Source organism: Neovison vison, chromosome 2, assembly GCF_020171115.1.
Source record: "Neovison vison isolate M4711 chromosome 2, ASM_NN_V1, whole genome shotgun sequence".
Lineage (NCBI taxonomy): Eukaryota > Metazoa > Chordata > Mammalia > Carnivora > Mustelidae > Neogale > Neogale vison.
The window spans coordinates 58,575,901-58,601,780 of NC_058092.1; the positions used below are offsets into that span (position 1 = coordinate 58,575,901).

Consider the following 25,880-nt stretch of genomic DNA (forward strand, 5'->3'; position numbering starts at 1 on the left):
AGAACTGATCATTCTGTATTCTCCTCTTTCTTAACTGGTTCAATAGTTTCAGATCTTTAGCTTATACTTTGCAAGAACAGAAATATTCCTAAATTCGCTAGTCCTAGAAAAGAGTCACAATAGTAAGTAGGTCAAATCTGTATTGTTTAGGGAACAAGGAGATTTTTGTTTGTTTTAAAGAAGTGATCCTTGAAAGTAGGTCTCTGGGTGCAGGTGAGAGGGAAATCGACACACGGATTGTTTCCCTTTTCCTACAAAAATGTTGCTGCCAATTGTGCAACAATGAAGGCATTTTGTTGAAGGGTTTGAGGCTCCAATAAGGTTTTTTTTGTTGTTGTTTTTTTGCCATACAATCTTTTTCATCACGGAAAGCTTCTCCGAGTACTTCGAAAGATAATGATGCTTGAAAAAGCTCAAATTTGAACGCCTCTTAAGCTGCCAGGGTTCTGATTCGAGATCCTCACCACAGTCGCTTCGCCATTAAGAAAAATACGACCCTCACTCCGGTTTCCATTACCGCAAGCGCTGGGTCATTCCAGATTTCAGTTTACCTTAAAAGGCAGGCCGCCGCAGTTAATGAGAATCCAAGCTGCAGGTTTGGCAGGTTGGGCCAAGGGTTTCCTACAAATCGCCACTTGATTGCTTGCGTCGGTCAGCACCGCCCTCAGGACAAAGGGGGTTGGGGGTAGGGGTCAGTGACACTGGCTCCAGTAAGAGGAGGCTATTTGTGTGGCCTGTTTACAAGGTTACTCGGTTTCAACACCAAGCCCGCCGTTCTCCGTGTCTCAGGCGAACCTCCGGCCTGAGGTCACCCAGACGCCGGGGCGGCCCACCGGAGCGAGCGCGGCAGCCTTCCCCCCCCCCCCCGCGCCGGCGGGGACTCAGGAATTTCGCCTGCGGGAACCCACGCCACGTGGATCCATAGACTCCCGCTTCACTCCACTGTCCGCACCGGGAAGGGCGGTCCCAGCGACGCTCCAGGCAACGCCTCCGCTTCCGGCCAATGAGGAACGGGGGCCGCGTCGGGGCGGTCGCTCATTGGGTCTCGCTGGATCCGCCTGCGGCGAACGGCAACCAGCCGGCCGGCTACTAAAGTGGGAGCCACTGAGTCCCGGAGTCCGGCTTTTGTCCGCGCTGCCGGCAGGGTGGCGTGTCTTTAGCGCCCGTGCTCTTGGTTCTTGTGTCCCTTTTCAGGCCTTGTCGCATCAGTTTCTAGTTTTCTCTTCCTCGCTCTTTTCTCTTTCCCTTCTTCGCAGCTCAGCATGCAGGAACAAGACGCCTCCCCGTATGGTTTCCAGCCTCGCTTCCCACATTTCGCCACGCAGGCCATCCACGTGGGCCAGGAACCCGAGCAATGGACCTCCCAGGCTGTAGTGCCCCCCATCTCACTGTCCACCACGTTCAAGCAAGAGGCTCCCGGCCAGCACTCGGTGAGCTGGAGCAGGCGGGGAAGGTGGGGGGGGGTGGGACCGGTTTGGGCGGGTAGAGATGGCTTGTACAAAAAAAGGCATGCGAGTCCTTTGTAAGGTGGTTTATACATCAGGAAGGCACCCGAAACGGTTATTTACTACACCCGTAATATTCCTTGTACTTAATCTTAGTATTCTCTGGTCCAGTGATCACATTTCTTTTGATAAGCAGAACTGGAAGGAACAGTTTGTCCAACTTGCCGTATAGATTTGGAACTGCAATTCATGTAATTTTGGCAAATTTGCGGTTCAAAACTGAGGGTCATAACTTTGTTGAATTTTCTTTAGCAGCAAAAGTTATAAAGACATGTAGGGAGTCAAATAAGAAAAAAAAAATCCTCAGGGTCTGATAACTCACCTAGAATCAAGATCACTGGCTGTACTGTTGTTGTTAATAGCGATTTACTTGCTGTGGGCTAGATACAGAATTACATGTAGTTTGTCAGATATATGTGTACACGCTGGGATTCCAGCCGGCTCTAGAACCCTCCTCTTAGGCATTAGACTACACTCTGCTATACTCCAATAATACCAGTAATAGTCTAACCCATTGCATCATTTAAGCAGTGTGGCTTGGTGATTAAGAGCACAAATCACCTAGTCAGAGGGACTAGACTTGAATTCTGACACCACCTCCTCTGATCTGGGTGACCTTGAGCAAGTTGCTTAACCTATCCAAGCCTCAGGATAATCCTGCGTAAATGGGGTTAATCAGTACCTACTACATAAATTGGTGATGTATATGTTAAGCTTTATGGTACATTGTCATTGCTCAGTAGTTCGGTATTTCAATGTTCCCATTTACATTTTTTCCCATTTGATCCTCACAACAACCAGGTCAGAGGGCAGGACTGGTATTACACACTTTTTATACAAAAGGAACTGACCTTGAGTTGTAGATAAATGACTTCTAAGGTTTTGATAGAGCAGTTTTTTAATCCCTTTTGGCAACACACTGATGGGATCTTGGAGTACTTAAAAGCTGCTAGCTTTCAAGGAAATCAGTTCAAGAAACTTTGTAGGTCTAAAGCTTTGATTATACTTCAAAAACCTCTTTAGTTTTTCGTTACATAAGTCAAGGAAGATTCTTTCAAATGTAGCCCTTTGTTTTGTGAGGTACAGCTCTAAAGGGCTGGTTTAGGAATTCTAAGGGCTTCTAAGTTACTGCATTTTGGAATCAAAATGTGTACACAGCCTGTTTTGCAAGCTTGCGGTCCGTTGCTGGTGTAGGGTTTTGTGAACGTGTGACTGTCCAAGCTTTAGCTCTTGGTACAAAAGTTAACCATTTAACCAGACATTAGTAATTAAATATTTTAAGAGAAAAAAAAAAACATTTTCAGAGAGCCAACAGGGATGGTAAAATCTGCAAGTACTAGACACCCCTTAGTACCTTTAAAAACTCAGTGAAGAGCACTAAAGAGAATCTGAGGAGCTGAAGAGAAGCATCTGTTTCTCCTATTCCATTTGGAAAGCCATTGAATGGGCAAGAGGTGGGAATTTGCCACTGAAATGTGCCTCTCCCCGACCCCAAAGTTAAATCTCTGCAGTCAATAATTACGGAAACATGGGTGCCTTTCAGTGGCCATAGCCACATGAATCCAAACAGATTTTTTTCTGTCTGGGGAGTATAGGTCACATCAAGGAGGTGATGGTGAGGGAGGGATGAGGATATCCTGGAACCCTATAAAATATGTCTACTAAGTTTGTCAAAAACAAGGAAACAAAGCAACCCAACTTTAAATATACATATTTGAGTTAAATATATATATAATGTATATTAATAATATAACATAATAATAAATAATAAATAATATATAATATATATAATAAATATATAATAAATATATATAATATATATCATTTGTTTATACACACACACACACATCTGTGTGTGTGTTTGTGTGTAATACTAGGAGCTCCCAAATCAGAACCAATGTGTAAAAAGTGGTGGTTGTGTTTTGTTATGTGCTATATGAGGCATGGGGAGAAATCTATAGCATTTTCAGTCAATGTTTAAATCCTAGGTTTGACTACTGGTTCTGATGTTCCCTATAACCTTTTGCTTCACTTTCCTGAAAGCTGACCATGAGTATTAAATAAAATGACTGACTGAATACTCCTAGTATGGTAAATGTAAAGAGAGCGAAGTTTAAAAAATTGTGTATAGCCACTTTGCCAAGAATTACTGTCTATGTTTTGTTGCTTTTGTAGAGCCGAGATCTGAACTTCGAGCATTTGTAGGATCTGTTCATAGTTTCCTGTAGGGTGTTAAACAGGACTTGTATCATTTATTTCTTAGGAAATGAAATACAGGTTTGAAGTAAGTTCACTTTGTAAGTGCTAGTGATTCTCTTTTCATGATGTTCCCCTGGCTAAATGAGTAAAGGTTAGTCTAACATAAGAATAATGCTAATAATAAAAACAACTATTTCTCTAGTAGTTAGCATGGCGAGGCACCAATGAGTAGAGACTTCATTATACATTGTATAATTTTATCATCATAACAATTTTACAAATTGTTTTTTTGTATTTTATTCCATTTTATAGGTACTGAGATTACTTTAGGAAAGGTTAAGTAACTTACCTATTTGGCATACAGCTCATAAGGGGCAGCTATAGAATTCTAAAACAGGTGGGTGGACTTCAGTGTAAAGAGAGAATGCGCTAGCAGCGGGGAGGGGCAGAAGGAGAAGTAGGCACCAAACTGAGCAAAGAGCCTGATGCGGACTTAATCCCAGGACCCTGGGATCTGAGCTGAAGGCAGACACGTTAAGCTCCTATTTAAGGGCAAGAAATGTCATCAGTAAATAATAGAAAATCATTATCATAGGATGAACCTCCAGTTGTCGAGGTGTCTATGTTAGGACTCCCAAAAAATAAGCTTAAATCTCTTGGGATAAACTCTAACTTCTTTTCTTCAGGGTTTTGAATATAGCCGTTCTGGAAACCCCACCAGGAACTGCTTGGAAAAAGCAGTGGCAGCACTGGATGGGGCCAAGTACAGTAAGTGATTTCCATTCCAGTCTGGGAAGTCGAGAACCCATTCCTATATGTGCAGACAAAATCATAGAGGCACAGAATTTAGAATTGGAAAGGAATAAGAATTAGCGAGTTCAAAACTTTTATTTTACCAAGACATTGAATTTTTTGTCCAAGGTCCCATAGATGATATAATATGCAAATGTGTAATTATTAGGTAAAAATAAATATGAATAGAGGGGAAAATGACCAAATTTGCCATTTAGTATTCATGTAAATCCACTCTTAATCTGAAGTTGTCGGTATAAATAGATAAATATTAACAGTTTTACAACACTACTGAGAATATAAGCTTTCTGATACTCTGGTTCATTTACCTGATAATGCTTGAGAACACCACCCGGTGTTCTAAAAGAACATTTACCCGGTGTCCTTGAAAATGTGTTCTTAGAGATTAGGGATTAACCCCTTGAATCTTTTTTCATGAAAAATCTTTTTTCATCATCCTCATATTTTTTTATATGAATGATACTGAATGAGCATAGAATAGTGAAGAGAAAATGTGTCTTATGAATTTTCTCATAGCAAGAATGCCAGGGTTAGAAATGTTCATATGGATTTTGGGGGATTTGGGGAGTTTGGTCTTTTGTTTTAGATGAGGAGAGTTCTTTTTGAACACTAAACTTCTGTTATTTAGTACTGTAGAGAGATCATCATTTCCTGCAGAAGGTGTTAAGGCTGAATATTCATATGGCAGACATTTTTTTTCAAGTGGGCTCCAGAAAACACAATTGTTTTTTTTTTTTTAAAGATTTTATTTATTTATTTGACAGACAGAGATCACATGTAGGCAGAGAGGCAGGCAGAGAGAGAGAGAGAGAGAGAGGAGGAAGCAGGCTCTCCGCTGAGCAGAGAGCCCGATGCGGGGCTCGATCCCAGGACCCTGAGATCACGACCTGAGCTGAAGGCAGAGGCCTTAACCCACCGAGCCACCCAGGTGCCCCAACACAATTGTTTTTAACTGGGTTTAAAGTTTAGCCTTCTAGAGGCACCTGGGTGGCTCAGTTGGTTAAGCGACTACCTTTGGCTCAGGTCATGATCCTGGAGTCCCAAGACTGAGTCCCACATTGGGCTCCCTGCTCAGTGGGGAGTCTGCTTCTCCCTCTGACCCTACCCCCTTCACATTCATTCTTTATCAAATAAATAGATAAAATCTTTTAAAAAATTAAAGTTTAGCCTTCTATATAAATTTACCATTAGACTAGAGATGTGCTGAGTAGAGAACTGTAATTCTGACCTAAACTTTTCTGAGAAGATTTTATAAGAATTACATTTTTCAAGTTAATTGAATTATCCCTTCTACCAGTCACAGGTGATTTTTATCATTAAGGTGATGCATTGATATTTTGTCAGGATATTTTCTTTTATAGTGCTTAATGTACACAATGCCAGATGGTTCTTTTTAAATTGTTTTCATTATTTTTATTCTGTAAGAGATTTTGAGTTCATACTTGTTTAAAGGAGATTCCACACTTAAAAATTTTTAAAAACAAAATTTTTCAAATTTGCCAGATGCATCCCAGGTCAGATTTTGAGTTTTGTTAAAATATTTGCTCAGTTGTCTATCCATATAGTTAATGAGTGAATCATACCATAGCTCTCCTCAGGTTTGAAATTTTGTTTAAAGTTTGTTGTTTTTAAACTGTAATTGAATTGGCAGTTGACCTTTAATCTCAGAATTTTGTAAAGAATTATTTCTTTGGAGCACCTGGGTGGCTCAGTCGGTTAAGCAGCTGCCTTCAGTTCAGGTCATGATCCCAGGGTCCTGGGATCGAGCCCCACAAAGGGCTCCCTGCTCAGCAGAGAGCCTGTTTCTTCCTCTGCCACCGCCTGCTGCTCTGTCTACTTGTGCTCCATCTCTCTAGTGAATAAATAAAATCTTTAAAAAAAAAAAAAATGGTTTCTTTGAAGCATTTCAGAGAAATGTTACCACCAAAGCAGAATCACATGTTTTTCTCTTAAAGATATTTTAGTTTTGAAATAGAAAGGGGGAGTTGTCCATTGTATTTTCATCAGGGGACTTCTCGTGATTCAGTAGTGATGGCTGTCCTTATGTCTAGAGAGAACAACATAAAGTAACACAAGGAAGTTCTGTTGGTGTTTTTCAACCCAGAGGTTTGACTTTTTTGGCTTACTCTAACTTGGCTTTTATTTTAGGCTTGGCCTTTGCTTCAGGGTTAGCTGCCACTGTGACTATTACCCATCTCTTAAAAGCAGGAGACCATATTATTGTTATGGATGATGTGTATGGAGGTAGGTGACCTCTCTCATGCATGTTTGTGTCAGCTGATATTTTAAAGACCGTGAAGAGGGTCCTGAATTATATTAACAATGTTACCAGGATTATTGATTATTTATTATCTTTTAAAGGTGTGATGGACACCTCCGTGTTGGCCCACACTTGATAAAGGAAGAGCATAAACATTTAGCGTCTATATTCTAGAATTGCCTGTAAGAGAGATTGTTTACTAATAATTTTATTTAAACTGTTGGAATGAGGATGTTGGACCTGATCAACTTTTTAAATATCCTACTCCAGAGAAGACAGTATCTAAAGAGAGAGTATTCTAGTGTCACTTAAAATTTTTGCCAGCAGTGAAAAGGAACTATAACCCAGGTCACGCTCAAAGAGATTGCCTCTACCCACCCCTCTATCTTCCCAACACATTTATACGCTTTGGCTTTTAGCGAACCTTTGAAAAATCTGTTGAAAGTATAGACGCCTTTCCCCCAAAAGTAGAAGAGTGTCCTTAAGACTACACCCAGTGTTCATCATTTTAATTATAGGGCAAAGGCGTAAGGGGTCTCGCCTCCTGAAGTCCATCATGGATCCAAATTTAAGAACTTCCATTCTAAACAGTTTAAATGCAAGTTATTTAAAGTGGTGAGGGGGAAGGTAAAGAAGATGGGTTGCCCTTACCTTTAAGCAAGACTGACTTTTATGATCAGTAACAAAAGATTTTGTTCATATACGTACATATATATATTCCAAATGCTTTCAAATAATTAAAATGTGATTTCTAGAATATTACTATTTTATCTATCTTCTATTAACAAAGAGTTGAATCTGTAAGTTCCTTGAAATAAGAGACTCCTAGTAGTCATTTTAACCTCTTAGACATTTGCAGAGTGCTTTGTATTTATCGTTGTTTCCTATGATAGTTTGTTGAATAGAAGTAACATACCTTTAGTTACTTTTATAGTGCATTATGAAAACTTCATGACACACATAGATACAAAATCTTGAAAATTGCTGTTGATTTTTTATAATTCTTTACATTCTTTTTCAATCATATTACTAGGGTCGGTCTACAGCATCAAAAGTTCAGAGTATATCTTTGATCATGGAGTATTTTTCCTTTTCCTTTTCTTTTTGGTTAGCTATCAATAAGAACAGTTTTTCCTTTAAATATGCCTGTGTAAAAATCAAATCCAGAACAGTATTTATAAGAGAAATTATTCTAAGTTGAATGATTTATCTTTTCACCATAAAACTGTAGTTGTTTGATTTACATTGCCTCATTTAACTATTAAAGCTTTAGAACCACATAACGAAAAGATTGAGAGATTACGAAGAATAATAACCAGTTTTTCTATTGCCAAAATATAATCAGACTAAAAATTTATTTTTAACATTTTATTGACATCAGTTCATTTATTTTAAATTTGAGTGCTAGGAAGAAGTTGTTAATATAAATTACCATTGGGGAACATGCCACTTAATGTGTAAAGGGCAGAAATTGTAGGTTTTCAGAAATGTTTCTGCTTTATGTCATTTAGTGTGGATATCAGGTATATTTTATTGGACTCTTTAACTTTCAGTTTAAAATCCGAGCCTTATATTCTTTACTATACAAGATAGCCAAATGATTTAACCAAGGTAGAATTTTTGTTAGTTTTACTTTTATTGGTGATTGACACTTCCTTATGTTTTTAAAGTATTTATACCAGTAAGGAATGAACATTTCTTTTTTTTTTTTTTTTTTTTTTTCCAATTTATTTATTTTCAGAAAAACAGTATTCATTATTTTTTCACCACACCCAGTGCTCCATGCAAGCTGTGCCCTCTATAATACCCACCACCTGGTACCCCAACCTCCCACCCCCCCCGCCACTTCAAACCCCTCAGATTGTTTTTCAGAGTCCATAGTCTCTCATGGTTCATCTCCCCTTCCAATTTACCCAAAAGCACATACCCTCCCCAATGTCCATAACCCTACCCCCCCTTCCCCCAACCCCCCCCCCCCCAGCAACCCACAGTTTGTTTCGTGAGATTAAGAGTCACTTATGGTTTCTCTCCCTCCCTATCCCATCTTGTTTCATGGATTCTTCTCCTACCCACTTAAGCCCCCATGTTGCATCACCACTCCCTCATATCAGGGAGTTCATATGAAAGGAATGAACATTTCTCAGTACCATGTCCTTCCTATTTTGTCTTTTTTTTTTTCTGCCTCAGGTACAAACAGGTACTTCAGGCAGGTGGCAACTGAATTTGGATTAAAGATTTCTTTTGTTGATTGCTCCAAAACCAAATTGCTAGAGGCAGCCATTACACCAGAAACCAAGGTAACTCAGTTTTCAGTTTTGTGTGTGCTGGGTTTTTTTTGTTGTTGTTGTTGCTGCTTATTTTTTGTTGTTGTTGTTGTTTTTTAATCATTCTGTTCACTGGAGGACATAATTTAAATGTGAATAATACATTTTATTAGAAGCCATTGGAAACCATCAACAGGATTAAGATAGGTCTGGCTTCTCCAGAATATTCCTGCAGAATTGTTGGGTCCATGAATTCCACAGCAGAATCCAAGTTCTAATTCTGTGTCAGTTGGTGTATGTTCACGGGCAGATTATTTAACCAAAGTCTCACTTTCTTCTGCAAGATGGAGATAATTGCACTTGCTTTATAGAAAGGTGGTTGTGTAAGTTACATGAGATAAGGCACATGAAATGCTCAGTATAGTACCCAACTCATAATAACTGGGAAAAAAATCGTTTTCAAAAGCATATGATTCTGTATTGTATTACCACGCTGTTGTTGGTTACAGAAATCATCCCAGAGATGGGCTTGCAGAAAAGGAAGATTGCTAAGACCCCAGACTCTAAGCATACTGGTTTTTTAAGAATTCTAAGCCATACTTCAACAAAATAATAGTTACAAGTAGAGAATGGGTCACAAGCAATCTTTAGCCTCCGTCCTGGAAAGCTTGCATGCCACCGGAAGGTGTTTTGTGTCTGAGTGAATGGCATATGTGATATTCTTTCTTGGGGCCTCATTTAAATTCTGCATGGGTGAAAGAAGGACCAGTGTCTTTTATAAGTCAGCCTTTTCCAACTTTTTGCTAATGATTAAAAGGTTTGAATTGTACTCAAGATGATGTTGTAGTGAATGCTAAGAAATGAAAACCTTTGCTCACACAAATAATTACTTTGAAGATTAACACAGGGTGAGCTTTGAGTGATTAAGGTTTGTTTTCAAAGGAACTTGTTTTTTATCTTGCTTAGGAGAAAAGATACTTATTAAAATAGCTGGTCTGAGTCTAAGGGAGGAAAGCAAATTGTGAGTATGTTAATTCTTGTCAACAGAACTTTATGTAGTGGCTCTTTACTGACTTGAATTAATACATTATTTTCCCCCTGAAATATCTGCCTCATCATATGAAGTAGATTTTTTAAGTCCCTGTAAAATCAACTTTGTATTATTATTTCTATTTTAATTATTTTTATTATGAATATGAATAATAGATTCTTACCCAAAAATAATTTTTTATAGATTTTTAAGATAATTCATTTCTTGTAGAATATGCATTAATTACCTTCTCTTTTCTACAGTGAGACACTAGAGTAGGAAGAATATTCAACTAAATATCTTGCTCATTTTTATAGTAATAAAGAAGCATTAACCCTGTAAAAAAGAAAGCTGTAGGTAATGTCATTCAATACAGCGGCATCCTGTTCAACAAACAGAATTCTCTTCTTTTCTTTGATCTTTTCAGTCACTGTCAAGCGTCTACTATGTGCCTGAGTTGTGCTAGGTTTTGGGATATGATACTGTGTCTTTCTTAAATGAGTTGTGACCAGGTTTTTTGTTGTGTAACTTCTCTCCCTGCCCACTTTAAAACCCATGCTCTTCAAGTTCTGGGTACTTATTTTATAGTTTCTAATGCATCTGGCATTTTTAAGTTAATATTTAGGATATGTTTGGCATTGAAGGGATAGTTCTCTTTAATGAAAATTCTAGGCTGTGATCTTAATGTTCTGTGTTATTTACCTTTGAGAAAATTCCTAGACACTGAATTGTGTCTTTGAAATCCATCCTCGTTTTAATGGAATGTAATTACAATAATTAACTTGAGCACTGTTCTTCTTATACATAACATTATCTCATTTGATTTTTATAACAACTCTATGAAATATTATCAACCGTATTGTACGGATGTAAAACTTGAGGAATATGGAGGGTACATTACTTAATTATGATCTCTCAGAAATTAATGGGGGCTAGGATTCAGATTCAACCCTTACAACTTCATCACCCACACTCTTCCAGTATAGTCTGCCAGATGGTTACAATATATGAAGCGTATATTGGTGCAGTATATTTTTATAAACTATTGTTATCTATTGAATTTTTTAGCTTGTTTGGATTGAAACCCCCACAAACCCTAGCTTGAAGATGATTGACATTGAAGCCTGTGCACTTACTGTCCATAAACATGGTGACATCATTTTGGTCGTGGATAACACTTTTATGTCAGCCTATTTCCAGGTAAATGAAAATACTGGGTTTTTTTGGCATGAATAATAGAATACAGATACCTGTAACTAGGAGAGGAAAGACTTGTTTACATAAAATCATTTTGAAACTCATGGAATCAAACCATAGTTATTGATTAGACGAAGAATTAAAATTGGACCTTTTCTACTATTAACTAATATTGCTTCAACCAACCCTAGGTTCATATCTGGTATGGGACTTTGTGTGTTTTAAATGTTGTCTTAATTAAAGCTTTTAAGTTCTCTCAGGATATGGAAACTCTCTAAAGAGCTGACCTTATTATGTGATTTTTATCTGTCAGTGCTTTATAAATAGTTGGCACTTTAATGTTTATGTGCTGTTATTAATCAGTTATGTTATTTTTTATATATATGATCTGACTGAAAAACATACTTTACATACTTAATGCATATATTATGTTTATTTTAAAATATATTGATATATAATATTAAATTATTAAAATATATAATGAAATCTTAGGGTATATAATTTAATATATATTTGAATGTATTACACGATGTGTATAATATACATGTTATTTAATTAAACCTTGCTAACCTTCCAGATAGAAGGAAAATAAAAGCTATCCTGCGTGACATCTCAGTGTATGTCACACATATTATTTCTTCACTTTCCTCCTCTCTAGTTTCTCTTCCCTCAGTGCCCAGCTCTATCTTTACCTTGTTGGTATGAGGAATTTCTACTCCCTGTTTCACATTGTAGCTATAAATACCAAGTCCTTTATACTGCTCCTTTTAAACTATCTCTTTTCCTACCTACCCCTCTACATACATCTCTTCCCACCTCAAACCCTCCCATTCATTCTCCATTCATTTTCTTTTTTCTCTTACTTTTTTCCAGATGCTTCTTTCCATTTTGTTCTTTTTGGTAGACCATCTGAGGATCTGTCTATAATTGATTAGTTGTCTGCCCTTTCCCCACATGTTCTCTCTGTCTTTCCTCCAAGTAGCCCTGTTTCCTTGTTAGGAGCTTACCTTCTCCTCGTGGTATCCTTCCTGCTTCTACCTTTTGATCGTTCTTATCACACTTCCTGTACTTTACCTTTATTCTGCAGAATTCCTAAAAGCCCAGCTCATCTTCTGCTATTCTTAAGTTAGGCAGATGTTTATAGCTCAGTTGTTTATATTCCCCCCCTCCTTTTGTTTTGGATCCCTGCAGTTGGCACAGGCTGCTACCTTAGTTGATATAAGTCTGTTCTTCACCTTCTTCCATTTTATTGAGAAGGCACTGCTGCCTTTATTATGTTTTCCTCAAATACATTTCCTGATTACGTTGCATTCAGACAGCTTCATGGGCCACCTACCTTTGGCTCATATATCTTTGGGTGCTTCTTGTATCTGCTGAAGCAGTCTGTTTCCAAGTGAAAATCTCCTGGCATCATCTTTTTTCCCAGCTGATTTTCTCTCTTAGATTAGTTATCCCAACTCCTTATCCCATATACCACTTACATTAAAGACCAGTTAACACAGCATAGGGCTGGTTTAGCTGAGTCACAGTGAGTCCTGTATATTCCCAAAGAGATTGCATGAATTGTTTTAGCCCGGGCCTGCCCAGATTACTCATCAGGCCCGGCCCTGCCTCCTCCCTCTCCCACCCCTTACGGTCACATAATAGGTCCAATTTTTCTACCTTTCTGAAGCCCACATCACATTTCCGCATGCCAGGGACTGCAGTTTGCTTCCATTCAATCTGGATTCATTCCAGTTGAGTTAATCAGAATCATGTTGTCCTTAAGTGGCCACATGTATTAGTTCCATACAGTAGATCTTCTGAAAAGGTCCTCTTATTATTTTTCCATCATAAAAACTGGATACATTCTCTTTCTTCCCTGCCTTTTATCTTCTGGGTCTTCTATAAATGTCACAAAAGACAGAATGGACATACTATCATGAAATTTCAGAGTTTGAGAGTGGAACCTCTGTATTTCCATAATTTCGATGTGAGTGCTAGTTCTACCAGCTTTTTAATCTGAATGATGTTTTTGTTCTTCTTTCCTTCTTTCTTTCCTTCCTTCCTTCCTTTCTTTTTTCTTTCCTTTTTTTTTTTTTTTTTTTTTTTTTTAAGAGAGGGCAAGCTGGGGGAGGAGGCACAGAGGGAGAGAGAGAATCTTAAGCAGGTTCCGTGCCTAGTGCAGGGCCCAACATGGGGCTCAATCTCACCATCCTTAGATCATGACCTGAGCCGAATCAAGAGTCAGATTCTTAACCAACCACTGTTTTGTTTTTCTTCCTCCCTTTATTTCATCTGTACAATGAGAATCTGAAAGTACTGATTTTCTTGAGTTAGATAAAATATTTTGTATAGTGCTTCATTGGGATATATATAAAGTATTTAACATAGCTCTCAGCACATAATTATATCAACAGATGTTAGTTGTTCATTTTCATTTTTTGTTTTCTTTTGACCACAGAGTTTACAGAATGTTAGCATTGGAAGAGACCATCCTCTAGTTTGACTCCATCACTTTGGAGATGGGCAAACACTTGTGTAGAGAGTGCTATGAGTAATACCTAACTTAAAACATCCATTTTTGAAACACCCCAAATGGAAAGTCCTATAGTCCCTTATCCTAACACCTTCCAAAGACTAAATGACTGGTGAGGTTAAAGCACACACACACACACACACTTTCTTTTAAAGAAAATATAAATAGCCTCCTGGCTGGCTGTCAGTAGAGCATGTGACTCTTGATATGATTTTAAGCCCTGTGATGGGCGTAGAGCTTACTTAAAAAAAAAAGAAGAAGAAGAAGAAAACATAAATAGAAAGATGTTGATAATATATTTTTTGGTGAATAAGTTGATTATAGCTCTAATTCTCACTATAAACAAAAACATTTTAAGACTAGAGGATTGGTTTGCAGGAAAACTGGGTGAGAGAAAATAGTCCAAAAAAACTTCTAAGTGACTTTACGCTTGGTAAAACTAGTATAATAGAGTAATTAAGAGTCTAGATCATGGCACATCTAATGAATAATCACAACATACATTATCAGGTTTTAATGATCAAAAATCTAAGCGTGTCATATACTCACTTGACATAATAATTGCTTAGTGTTTATGTCTGCTACTTGATGTGTTTACTGAGTCATAAAATGCCAGCAACTGCATTATAAAATTTAGTAATATCCTTAGGACCAACCAGCAGCTGCTCTAATGAAAAAGGTTCAGGAGACCTGTTGACCTGAGTTTACCTGCTATTTCCAGAAAATTTGTGCTATTGGACTGAATACTGGGTCCAGTACTTTCTGTTTTTATTTGGGGGATCAGGTAAGGGGAAAGATACCAATTGAGATCCTGGAAAATTTTAAGATGCATGTATTTTTGAAAAGTTAGAATAAGAATGAAATTTACAATAGCAAATAGACATGTAATAAAGCATATTTTCAAGTGATTTACCATTAAAATGAAAATCTTTTGTTCCTTTCAGCGGCCTTTGGCTCTGGGAGCTGATATTTGTATGTATTCAGCAACAAAATATATGAATGGTAAGACATACATAATCTATACTTTGAGTATTCCTTTCCATGGATAGATGAAAATACCACAGAGCTTGATATTTTGATCTTTTTTCTTCTATTATTCACGTTTTCTCTGTGACTCATGTAGAAAGCAAAAAATTTATACTTTGGTTAAATATGGGATTTCATTTATATCAAACAAAACTATGCTCATGACTTATGATCAGAGGATTAAAATTTACTAAAAAAAGTTAGAGTTTTGTTCTACGGACAGCTTAAAAAGAAACATTTAATTTTTATATGATTTTTATTTCATTGTTAGGTATAGCTTTTGGTACTATCAAATTAAATACTGTTTATTTAAACTTATTTTATACAACTTTTTCCCAGAGAGTTTTTTCCAAGTGAAAGTTATACTTTAGAAATTTTTAGAATGAAGAATAAACATACATTGTTTTTAACTTAAACGTTTTTGTTTTGTTTTAGGCCACAGTGATGTTGTCATGGGCTTAGTGTCTCTTAATTCTGAGACCCTCCATAATAGGCTCCGTTTCTTACAAAATTGTAAGTATTAATAAGTCCAGAATTCCCCTTAACCTCTCAGAGGTTACATTTGATATTTGTAGTTCCACTAGATGTCGTGAAGTGATAACATTCTACTAAATTAGGAAGAAATGAGAAATGGAGGAGAAAGATTCTGGTTTTTATTTTATTTTTTTTAATTTTTTTAAGATTTTATTTATTCATTTGAGAGAGTATGAGAGAGAGAATGAGAGCTGAGAAGGTCAGAGGGAGAAGCAGACTCCCCATGGAGTTGGGAGCCCGATGCAGGACTCGATTCCGGGACTCCAAGATCATGACCTGAGCCGAAGGCAGTCGCCCAACCAATTGAGCCACCCAGGCGCCCAAGATTTTTTTTTTTAAGATTTTATTTATTTGAGAGAGAGAGTGAGAGAGAGAATGAGAGGGGAGAAGGTCAGAGGGAGAAGCAGATGCCCCATGGAGCTGGGAGCCTGATGTGGGACTCGATTCCAGGACTCCAGGATCATGACCTGAGCTGAGTCAGTTGCTTAACCAACTGTGCCACCCAGGCAGCCTAAGATTCTGGTTTTTAAAGGAAAGTAGAAAAATTAGGATATAAAAATATAGTTAGAACATAACAGGGCTTTGCAACATGACTCAAGGGATGAGTGTTGTTAATTTTCAAATCCATGTTAATTTTGACCATAACTGGGTAAAGCCCATGTGATTTTTTTAGTTTTTGGACTTACTAGATTGTTTTTCTTCAGATAAAACATTTGGAATGATGACTTTCTTATGCTCTACCTTTTATATCTGGAATGGTGGTTAACTTTAAATAGCACTTAATATTAATATTAATGTTAATTAATATTAACATTTTTCAACAGATGTCTAAACACCATTTCCTGTTTAGATGGTTTAGTTATCTCAAGTATGGGCAAGGATTTATTTGAAGATACTTAGTTTAACCATTGTGATTTGACAGATGAGATACAAACATAATTAGGAATAAAGTAAATAAGTATTAAATAAATAAAGGAAATAACCATTAAAATTAAAAAAAAAAAAAAGAAGAAGAAGAAGAAGAAGAAGGCACTGAGGAGGAAAACCAAAACTTACCACTTGATAAATTCCTTTCATTTATAAAACATTAAGGTGAGGTATACATCGTGGAGGCAAAGTAATTCCTAGGCTGCTTTAGACAGAAGCTAAATAGAATGTTCTAGAATGTTGGTAGAACTTTTAGTAACAGTAGGAGCTGAATGCTTTTTTTTTTCTACGTGTTCAAAGAAATGCAAGGTTCAACTGTGTGTAGTGTGTCACTGAATGGAAATCATAGAAAGGACTATATGTTCATGTTGGAGACGTTCATACTGTGTTCATGTTTAGTTTACAGGATCTTCTTATCCCCTCATTTTAAAGTCCATTTCTAAAAAAATATAAAAATAAGAAAATAATTTTATAAAAAGACCATTTCTTTGAGCACTTCATTCTCATGCTTCTGATTTGCTATATAATTTCCCCCCTGAAACTCAAACACTGGCCTTTGTAGCTTGTTGCTCAGAATCACTATAATGAAAAAGGCAGTGAGAGAATCTCCTGGGTCTCTCCCCACCTTTCAGACTAACCCAGCATATATTCATTTTTCAGCTCTTGGAGCAGTTCCTTCCCCTGTTGACTGTTACCTTTGCAATCGAGGTCTGAAGACTCTCCAGATCCGAATGGAGAAGCATTTCGAAAATGGAATGGCAGTTGCTCAGTTTCTGGAATCTAATCCTCGGGTAGAAAAGGTTATTTATCCTGGTACGTTGATATAATTTCTTTTTCTTTCTTTCTTTCTTTTTTTTAATTTGAGAGAGAGCATGCACAAGTTGCAAAGGAAGGGACGAAAGAGAATCTCCAGCAGACTTCTCGCTGAGCCCAGAGCCAACACAGAGCTCAGTCTCACGACCTGAGATCATGACCTGAGCTGAAATCAGGAGTCACATGCTCAGCCAACTGAGCCACCTGGGTACCCCAATGTTGATATGATTTCTAAGTACATATGCTTACACTAGGATTTTATGGGTTATCCTAAGTATCCTATGTATTACACCTGTTGTAAGGTAGCTGCTTCCATGTATTTCTTTGCTGTTCATGTATTATTGTATGTCAGGCTCTGTGGTGGGTCTGTTGGTGCAGAAGATAGATGTGGTCTGTGTCCTTGTGTTGCCTATAATCTAGTGGCTGCTTGGATGGTAGAAAATTGATTTTATGCCTTAGACCTTCCTGCCATGGTCTTTAGCTTGAAGGCTTGTGTTTACCTGTTCCACGATTGCAACATTGTACTTTCTAGTTGATTTGCTTAAAGTCTTTTCAGGCTGCCATTCTATGTTAGCTCTTTAATCTGTTTTAGGTTGGGACTTGATACTAATCAGATACTAATCAAATTGAGACTTGGTACTTACACACCAAAACTCCCCTGAAGGTCTCTTAATTCCTTTTCAAATTTTTTCACCTCTGCCAACTCATGTGCCGTTAGCAGACTTACGTATTACTCTTTGAATTTGTTTGGCCAGTCTATTAAATTGTGGTGTAGTCTTAAATAAATGGTTTTTTGAACCCTTTGAGGTTTTAGTCATGTGATCTAGGGTGGACAGGAGAATTCAGTTTGATTCCTGTCCTTAAGGAGTTTAGATAAGCCAAGACAGAACTACATATGAGATTAAATGCGCTATGTGTCTGTTGACTGTATGTATTTTGAATTGAGTGAGGGAGAAAAGTTTTGGGCTATGCCTTGAAGAATGGGAAGCATTTGTTTAGAAGGACAAGGACAAGCATTCTGATTCATTCAGTAAACATTTATGACTTGCCCACAATGGACCAAGCTTTGAACTAGGACCTGGGATCCGAATATTAACAAAAGAAATGAATTTCTCCCCATGGAGCTAGTCTTGTGGATTAGACAGATGTTAAACAAGAAATTACAGAGTAATATAATTAATAGAGGGGCAATCAGCGGATAGAATGTCCCAGGTTAAAGGGACAGCTTGCACAAAGGTCCTGAGATGAAGAAGTGCAGTACTGCTAGTTGATGTAGCTCGAGCATGGAGCGGACAGAAAAGATGGGTCAGAAGGAAGCTAGAGACCCAGGAACAGGGGCCAGAACACGTCATGAGTCATGAGATGTGGACAAGGTGTAAAGCTCATCATTATTAGGCTTATTTGCAGTTTGCTTTAGGCACATGGCATTTTTTGGTTATGAAATTACATGTTTGACTCTAAAATAAGACTTTTATTATGCCTCCTGATCACAGGGCTGCCCTCTCATCCTCAGCATGAGCTGGCAAAGCGTCAGTGCACAGGCTGCCCGGGGATGATCACCTTTTATATTAAGGGCACTCTTCAGCATGCTCAGACGTTTCTCAAGAACCTCAAGGTAAGCTTTCAAAAGAGGTTTTTAAATCGGCCAGGTAGATTACAGTAGTTCATGAGCTCTCCTTTCCACCCAGCCTCTGGTTCATGTCTTTGTATCTGTAGGTCATACCCTCAGACCTTTTTATCATGAAATGCTTTAGGTTGGAAAATGACTTTGGTGCAGTAGCAGACATCGGAGTATGTTTGTTTACTGCACTCTCCTTCGACCCATCAGTCTGAGAGGGATCAACTGTCCTGATGCATTGGCTTTCAGATTTATTGATAATGGAACCCCTTTTCCAAATGCAGTATTATGTGAAACCTCAAAGTAATGTGTGGCTAGTGTACTGCACAAAGGCTGCTCTGAAATCCAGCCTGGGAATGGCTTTTCAAACCCTGTGCCCTCCAGGCTGCATCTGCCTGCAGTGAAGGAAGGGAGGCCTTTGTTTGATTTTCACACTGACTGGAGGCTCTCAGGGTTCCTGGGAGGGAGGCCTTTATTAACTCCATACAATGGGCTTGCAGAGCTCATGCAACAGACTGAGGGTTTTTTGTTTGTTTGTTTGTTTGTTTGTTTTTTAAGATTTTATTTATTTATTTGACAGAGAGAGACAGCAAGAGAGGGAATGCAAGCAGGGGGAATGGGAGAGGGAAAAGCAGACTTCCCGCTGAGGAGGGTGCCCAGTGCCACGCTGGATCCCAAGACCCAGGGATTGTGATCTGAGCTGAAGGCAACCACTTAACTGACTAAGCCACCCAGGCACCCGACAGAAAGTTTTAAATTACTGTAACGCATAGGCTGCTGCCACATTACTCAGCATCTACTGGTATCTCAAAGTTGTACTGATAGCAGAAAGATAGTGTATATTTAATTAAATACAGGTGTGAGAGTAATTTTAAAGTATTTGTAAAATTATGATACTATAACACTAAATACAAAAATGGGGTTTTTTTTTTCCTACTCCAGGAAGAAGTTAAATGGATGTATTAATTTAGTAAGTGATAGATTCTAACAATTAAGTGTATATAACTTCGTAGACTTGTAGAGATTTTTATTTAAAGGGTAACCACAAAACTAGGTCTCAAATGTAATAATTCTGAAGTTTTAGGGTTCATGTTAATTATTTCTTAAGTGGAGGGCCAAATTAGGAAGGTATGAGAGATTCAGCTTCCTCAGCTTGTCATGTTTTAAAAGTGTGCACACCATATGTCTGATTGGCGACTTCGGTATTACAGATTTTATTTTCATTTTTTCTCTGGGTTTCTTGCCCAAATTGTACTTTTTTTCATTATCACCACCATTTCTAACCCTGTGTCCAGTGCCATTTTGTTAAAAACATTTAGTTTTGTATTTTTGTGTTTTTACTTTAGTGAAAGATCTAAATGAATGTTTTCTTTACCATAGTTATTTACTCTGGCAGAGAGCTTGGGAGGATACGAAAGTCTTGCTGAGCTTCCGTGAGTATATTTCTGTTTTTCTCAGTGTTGTAACTTTGATGTCTGCTTTAACAATTGTTTGGAGGGGAATATGGTGAAATCAGGAGTAATTCAAGACATTTGACAGTAAGAATAGCATCCTGCTATTGAATCAGAATGGACTCTTAACCCAGTAGAATGGAGACCCTCATAAAATCTTGATGAGTTGTATGTGTCCTCCTCAATTTTGCTTTCTTCCGTTCTGCCTAAAGGCAATTCCAGCAGAATTGTATTTTAGGGTCTCTGACCTCTGACCTGGGACTACTTGTTCTATCCCACTCCACCCTGGAAGGGAGATTGGAAACTTTTATTATGAGGGCGGATTTCAAGATTGTTGGAAATGGGGACTGTGTCTCTGATGAAATACCTCCATGCCCTTGATGGTCAGAGGAGGACCCTACTAGATGCCTCCAGATCCATTTATTTTCTGTTCTCTGGATACACCTTAAATAACTTCATGTTAACCGCAAGATGGACCCGAAAGCTAACTTGGTATTCCTGATCCAATCAGTTCATCTAATTGTATCAAGGCACCAGAGGATATTAGAACATGAAGCCCGAGATCAAGCGGTCCAACAGCTTATTTTCTAGATAAAAATTCAGAAAGTTTTGCTGATTACTCAGATGGCACATAGAAATGTGTCAGCAACTTCACTCTTGAGTTTTCTCATAGAAACAATGAAAGGAGGTAAAAGCAGCCTGGATCTGGATTTGAGACCTGCTAGGTCAGTTACTTACCTGAGCTACAGTTTTTTCATCCACAGAATGGGATTAATAATTAAAATAACAATTACCATTTATGGATTACCTGTCCCACCAAACATTCCAGAGTTGTATCCTGATTTTATAGGATATTACTCTGCCCATGTATTGTAAATATCGCACTAGTAATTAACATCATTACCTAATAATTGTCAAGAGTACTAAATGCACGTGGCATGTTTCTGTGTTTTACTTTTCATAAACATTTCTGGAATAACTATGTTCTGGAAGCACTATGTTGAGGGCTGTCAGGGATTACCAAAATGTAGGCACATTTGCTGTCCTCTCGTAGTAGTTTGCAGCTTCTTGGGAGAATCAGACAATTTCACATAAAGTTAAAAAAAAGAATGTATGATACCCAAAGACTTACTCAGATGATTAAGATAACACACATAGGTTTTTGTGTGTCTTTCAGAAGATGCCTGCTAGTAAGACTGGCTGCACAAGAGGGCACACTCAGCATATGAAATTGGGTTGTTTTTCTTATTCGTGAAGTGTGTATTACTTTAAGGTGCTCTTAAAAATTAACACCTCCTGATTTCTTCGGGGATTTGGTTTAAAGTTGTTTGGCCCTCAGATGTACCAGCCAGCGAGGCCATCACCCCAATGCCTGCCAGTGGACGAGTGAATTTAGGTCAGGGCTTGTCTCTTCTGTTACCCTCATTCTGTGACTTCCAACTGCTGCAACGAGAACAGAATTGCAATAGGGGAGGGAAGAAGCAGAGCCAGTATGCGCTGGGCTGATCTTCCAGCCTGGCAATGCACATTAACTCTGCAACCTCAGAAAAGTTACATGTTCTCCCCATGTGTTCCATGGTTGTAAAATGTGGATAACACTACTCAGCTCTTAGACTTGTTATGGGAACATGGGGAAAAAAATATCCCTAAGCCAATGCCTTGATTCATACTAAGGGCCCAATAAATGTTAATTACTAGTAGGAATTATTATGTTTTATTAGGCATCTATTACATTCCAGGAACTTGTTAAGGCTTTATATATATTCCTTCCATTAATGACTGTGATAAACTTTTGGGATGGGGGTTATATCCAACTTCTATTCATTAAAAAAAAATGAATAGATGCACACAAATGCCTTAATTCACTTACTGTATATATTCACTGTACACGAGTACAGTACCTGCCTCATGGTGAGCCTGTAAGAAGTGATAGCTATTATTATGATTTTAGGTCAAGAAATTCATGATAAGGACAGGTAACTTACAAGCCCACATAGCCAGTGTGTGAAGGAGAGGATTCATATGCAGGTCTATTGCTCCCAGAGCCCAAGTTCTTATTTCTATTTCTAAGTACACTCTCTTTTGAGGAATTAAAAGTCTGAAAAGACAAAACATTTTTTACTTTATTTTATATATTTTTAAAGGAGAGGGAGCACAAGTGAGATAAGGAACAGAGGGAGAAGCAGACTTGAGCGGGGTGAGGGGCAGAGAGGGAGGGAGAAGCAGACTCTCCACTGAGCAGGGATCCTGATGCGGGGCCGCATCCCCAGCCCTCCAGGACCGTGACCTGAGCCAAAGGCAGACGCCTAACTGACTGAGCCACCCAGGGGCCCAAGGCAGAACATTTTAAGGAGGACGTTGGCATGTACAACTTTAGTGGAGTGATCAAAGAAGATACTCATTCATGTTGACCACATTTGAGATTTTCTCTCCATGGATCTGAAGTGAGATAGGGCAAAACAGCTCAGGCATTGATTTTGCGGGTGGTGTGCCCAGAAAGGATGAGTGTTGGTGGTAGTGTAAGTGCGTAGGGCTCAATAAGACTATAAGCCTCTCCTCTATGGTGCCTCAGTCTCTGCCCACAGAGTCTTCTGCTTCCTCTCAGCTCTGGCAGTCCTTGCTATCCGTTTCTTGTTTGGCATGTGTGGTAGACTATTCTGTTCTGTGAATGGTCATAGTCTTTGCCTTCTGCTTCGTTAATGTAGGATCGAGAAAAATATCTCGTTTTTCTTGGTTTCCCAGTTCTTACTATGGTGCCTGATCCCCCCAGTAGGTGTTTTATTACGTGTTAATGATGATGATGAGTTGCTAGTTAGTTCTGAAAATCCTTCCAGGCCTCTACATTCATGGCTTATGTGCTGGAATTCCTAATGCTCACTGGTTGCCACTGGTGGTGTTCCTGGGTTGCCTTTCTCTGATCTGCCTCACAGGATGCCATTCTGGATTAATCCATTGGTCAGGAGGGAATTAGTTTCTGTCTGGCTCTTGGTCCAACAGGCCTTTTATGTAAGTCCAGCTGGTTCGTCGTGGAGCCAACAACTGCTGGCCAAGGCTTCATTCAGGCAGATGTTAAAATCCACAGCTGGAGGCTATCTTTTTCCCTCCTGCCTGGGAGTGCTTGATTGGCACCTTTGGTATTTGGACTGAATATATTGATGGTATAGAAAGGAGAAAATATCTTAGTTTTCACTTCTAGTAATGACCAGAAAAGATAATTTTCACAATTCCTTGTTTTTTTGCCTGTGAAAAATTATAGGCATATGAAGAATTTGATATTTAGAATAGAAAAACCTGAACATAATTTTAATTTGAGACCAATACATTACCATAATACTGATTTGCTCATTCTTTCTTTCAGGGCAATCATGACCCATGCATCAGTGCCTAAAAGTGACCGAGATGTCCTTGGAATTAGTGACACACTGATTCGACTCTCTGTGGGCTTAGAGGATAAAAAAGACCTACTTGATGATCTAGATCAAGCTTTGAAAGCAGCAGTAAGTTTAATTATTTTGGTGTGTTTTGGGGCTTAATCTGGGTGGTGGTGTATTTTTATGATGTATTTATTTATTTGAGAAAGAAAGAAAGTGAGGAGGGAAGGGGCAGGGGGAGATGGAGAGAGAGAATCTCAAGCAGACTCCCTGTGGAACCTGATGTAGGGCTGGATCCCATGACCCTGAGATTGTGACCTGAGCCTAAATCAAAAGTCAGACACTTAGGACGCCTGGGTGGCTCAGTTGGTTAGGCGTCTGCCTTTGGCTCGGGTCATAATCCCAAGGTCCTGGTATTGAGTCCTACGTTGGGCTTTCTGCTTGGTATGGAGCCTGCTTCTTCTTCTGCCTGCCACTCCCCCCGCTTGTGCTCTCTCTCGAACAAATAAATAAAATCTTTAAAAAAAAAAAAAAAAAAAAGTCAGACACAACCAACTGAGCCACCCCAGCGTCTGGTGGTCACTGTTTTATAGAGTGACCTCACTGTGAATTCTGAAGGTTTCCTCTTCTTTCCTATAATAGACAGGGTATATAAATGTGTAGGGAACTCAGCTGAAGGGCAGATTTAAAAAATGGTAGTATTCAGAAGAGAGTCCTTGGAAGAAGTGAAGTCTCTGCCTGGAGTTTTAATGACATACCTTTCTTGTGATTTTAATACAGCACCCTCCGAATGCAGGTCGAAACTAGCATTCTTGAACTGCTAGTGGAAGTTGCTTCCTGAGAAGATCAACTCTGTATAATTGAATGGACCATAAATGAGCCTTTGCAGAATTCTCAAGTGAAAATGTAAAGGGACCTCATTACCTGTCAGAGCTATAACCTTCCAGGGATAATCCTTATTAAAAAGTTTCCTCTTTCCCTTATTGTAATTGACAGGTCAATTCTGTTAATATGTTTTTGTTGATTTTCGTTTCCATTTGCCTCTGAAGGAGGTGGGATTTGTGCTGCTTTTTGGAATTGTGATCTTTTTTCATAGGTTAAGATTTATATTGATCATGTTTACAATATAATGATAATTCATTTTTTATGTTTTTCTGAAGAATTTAAATTATTAAATGAATGTTCTTAAATCAAGTGTGATCTTTGCATATTGTTGAAAACAGCCCTCAAAGCAATGGTTTACACGTAATTATCATAAGCCAAAAATCAAATACTTGAAAAGTCTACTGTGAAATTCTGCTGATATAAGGTTGTACTTACTATTAAAAAAATAAATAAATCTAATTACCAAATATATCCCATTGTGATATTCCTATATTATGTGGCGTTAACTCATATCCCTGGGCCCTTTTAACCCTCAACTCTGGGAGGTCTTAGCTATTTGAAGTAATTTTTATAAATTAAGTTGTATAACTATCATGTCCAAATCTTAGTGTTTGAGGTTGAGAGATTCTATCACGGGATGTCAGAAGCCACTTTTATAGAGAGACAAAGCACTTTTTATATTTTTACCTGTAATAGTAAACTTAGTGATCCTAAAGAGAAATGCTTAAAACAGAAGCTCACAGTCAGCAAATTGTTAATAAGCCATAAGTCAAATGGATGTCTAAAGTTGTTTTTGTATTAAAGGATTTTAGTCATTTGTTTGCTATTGCCATTTGTTTTACCTTAAAAAAGGGTATTAGTGACTTGATTAAAATGCAGGATAGGAGGCGAACACATAGGCTATGTATTATATACTGTTCACATTTTGAATTACATGACAGAGTCTGGAAATTCTGGCTCTGTTTTGAGGCTATATCTTAGTGCCTTGGAGATAACAGAACAAATCAGAAAAGCAAGGACTGTTTATTCTAAGTTTACAAGGGAGTCAGCCACTGTCACTTGTGTGTTGACAGAGATTCAAAGGGAAGCAGAGCATGAAGAATTGTAGAAATTTTCATATCTGTTGTTGTGGATGAGAAACTAAAATTTCCATATTTAAAACTGTCCAAGGACCTTTAAGTGGATAACATTAAATCACTGTCAGAAATGTAAAAAAGGGGCGCCTGGGTGGCTCAGTGGGTTAAAGCCTCTGTCTTTGGGTCAGGTCATGATCCCATGGTCCTGGGATCGAGCCCCTCATTGGGCTTTCTGCTCAGAAGGGAGCTTGCTTCCCTTCCTCTCTCTCTCTCTGCCTGCCTCTCTGTCTACTTGTGATCTCTGTCTGTCAAATAAATAAATAAAATCTTTAAAAAAAGAGAGAGAAATGTTAAAAAAAAACAAACAAACCTGAAGAATTAAGGCTGACAGAG

General features: G+C 38.3%; 1 protein-coding gene across 2 annotated transcripts; it reads left to right on the forward strand.

The window, feature by feature from the left end:
* The first annotated feature begins 1,074 nt into the window (after positions 1-1,074).
* CTH (cystathionine gamma-lyase) lies at positions 1,075-24,882 on the forward strand. Of its 2 annotated transcripts, none has more exons than XM_044238462.1 (12): positions 1,075-1,430; positions 4,391-4,472; positions 6,666-6,761; positions 8,965-9,074; positions 11,140-11,271; positions 14,731-14,788; positions 15,248-15,325; positions 16,934-17,086; positions 18,580-18,701; positions 20,085-20,137; positions 23,514-23,652; positions 24,307-24,882. In XM_044238462.1, the coding sequence occupies exons 1-12, from the start codon at positions 1,263-1,265 to the stop codon at positions 24,331-24,333; spliced, it is 1,218 nt and encodes a 405-aa protein (XP_044094397.1). In that variant the 5' UTR covers positions 1,075-1,262; the 3' UTR covers positions 24,334-24,882. The 2 variants fall into 2 exon arrangements, with proteins under 2 accessions (XP_044094397.1, XP_044094398.1); XM_044238463.1 differs by having other exon boundaries at positions 16,982-17,086.
* The last annotated feature ends 998 nt before the right edge of the window (positions 24,883-25,880 follow it).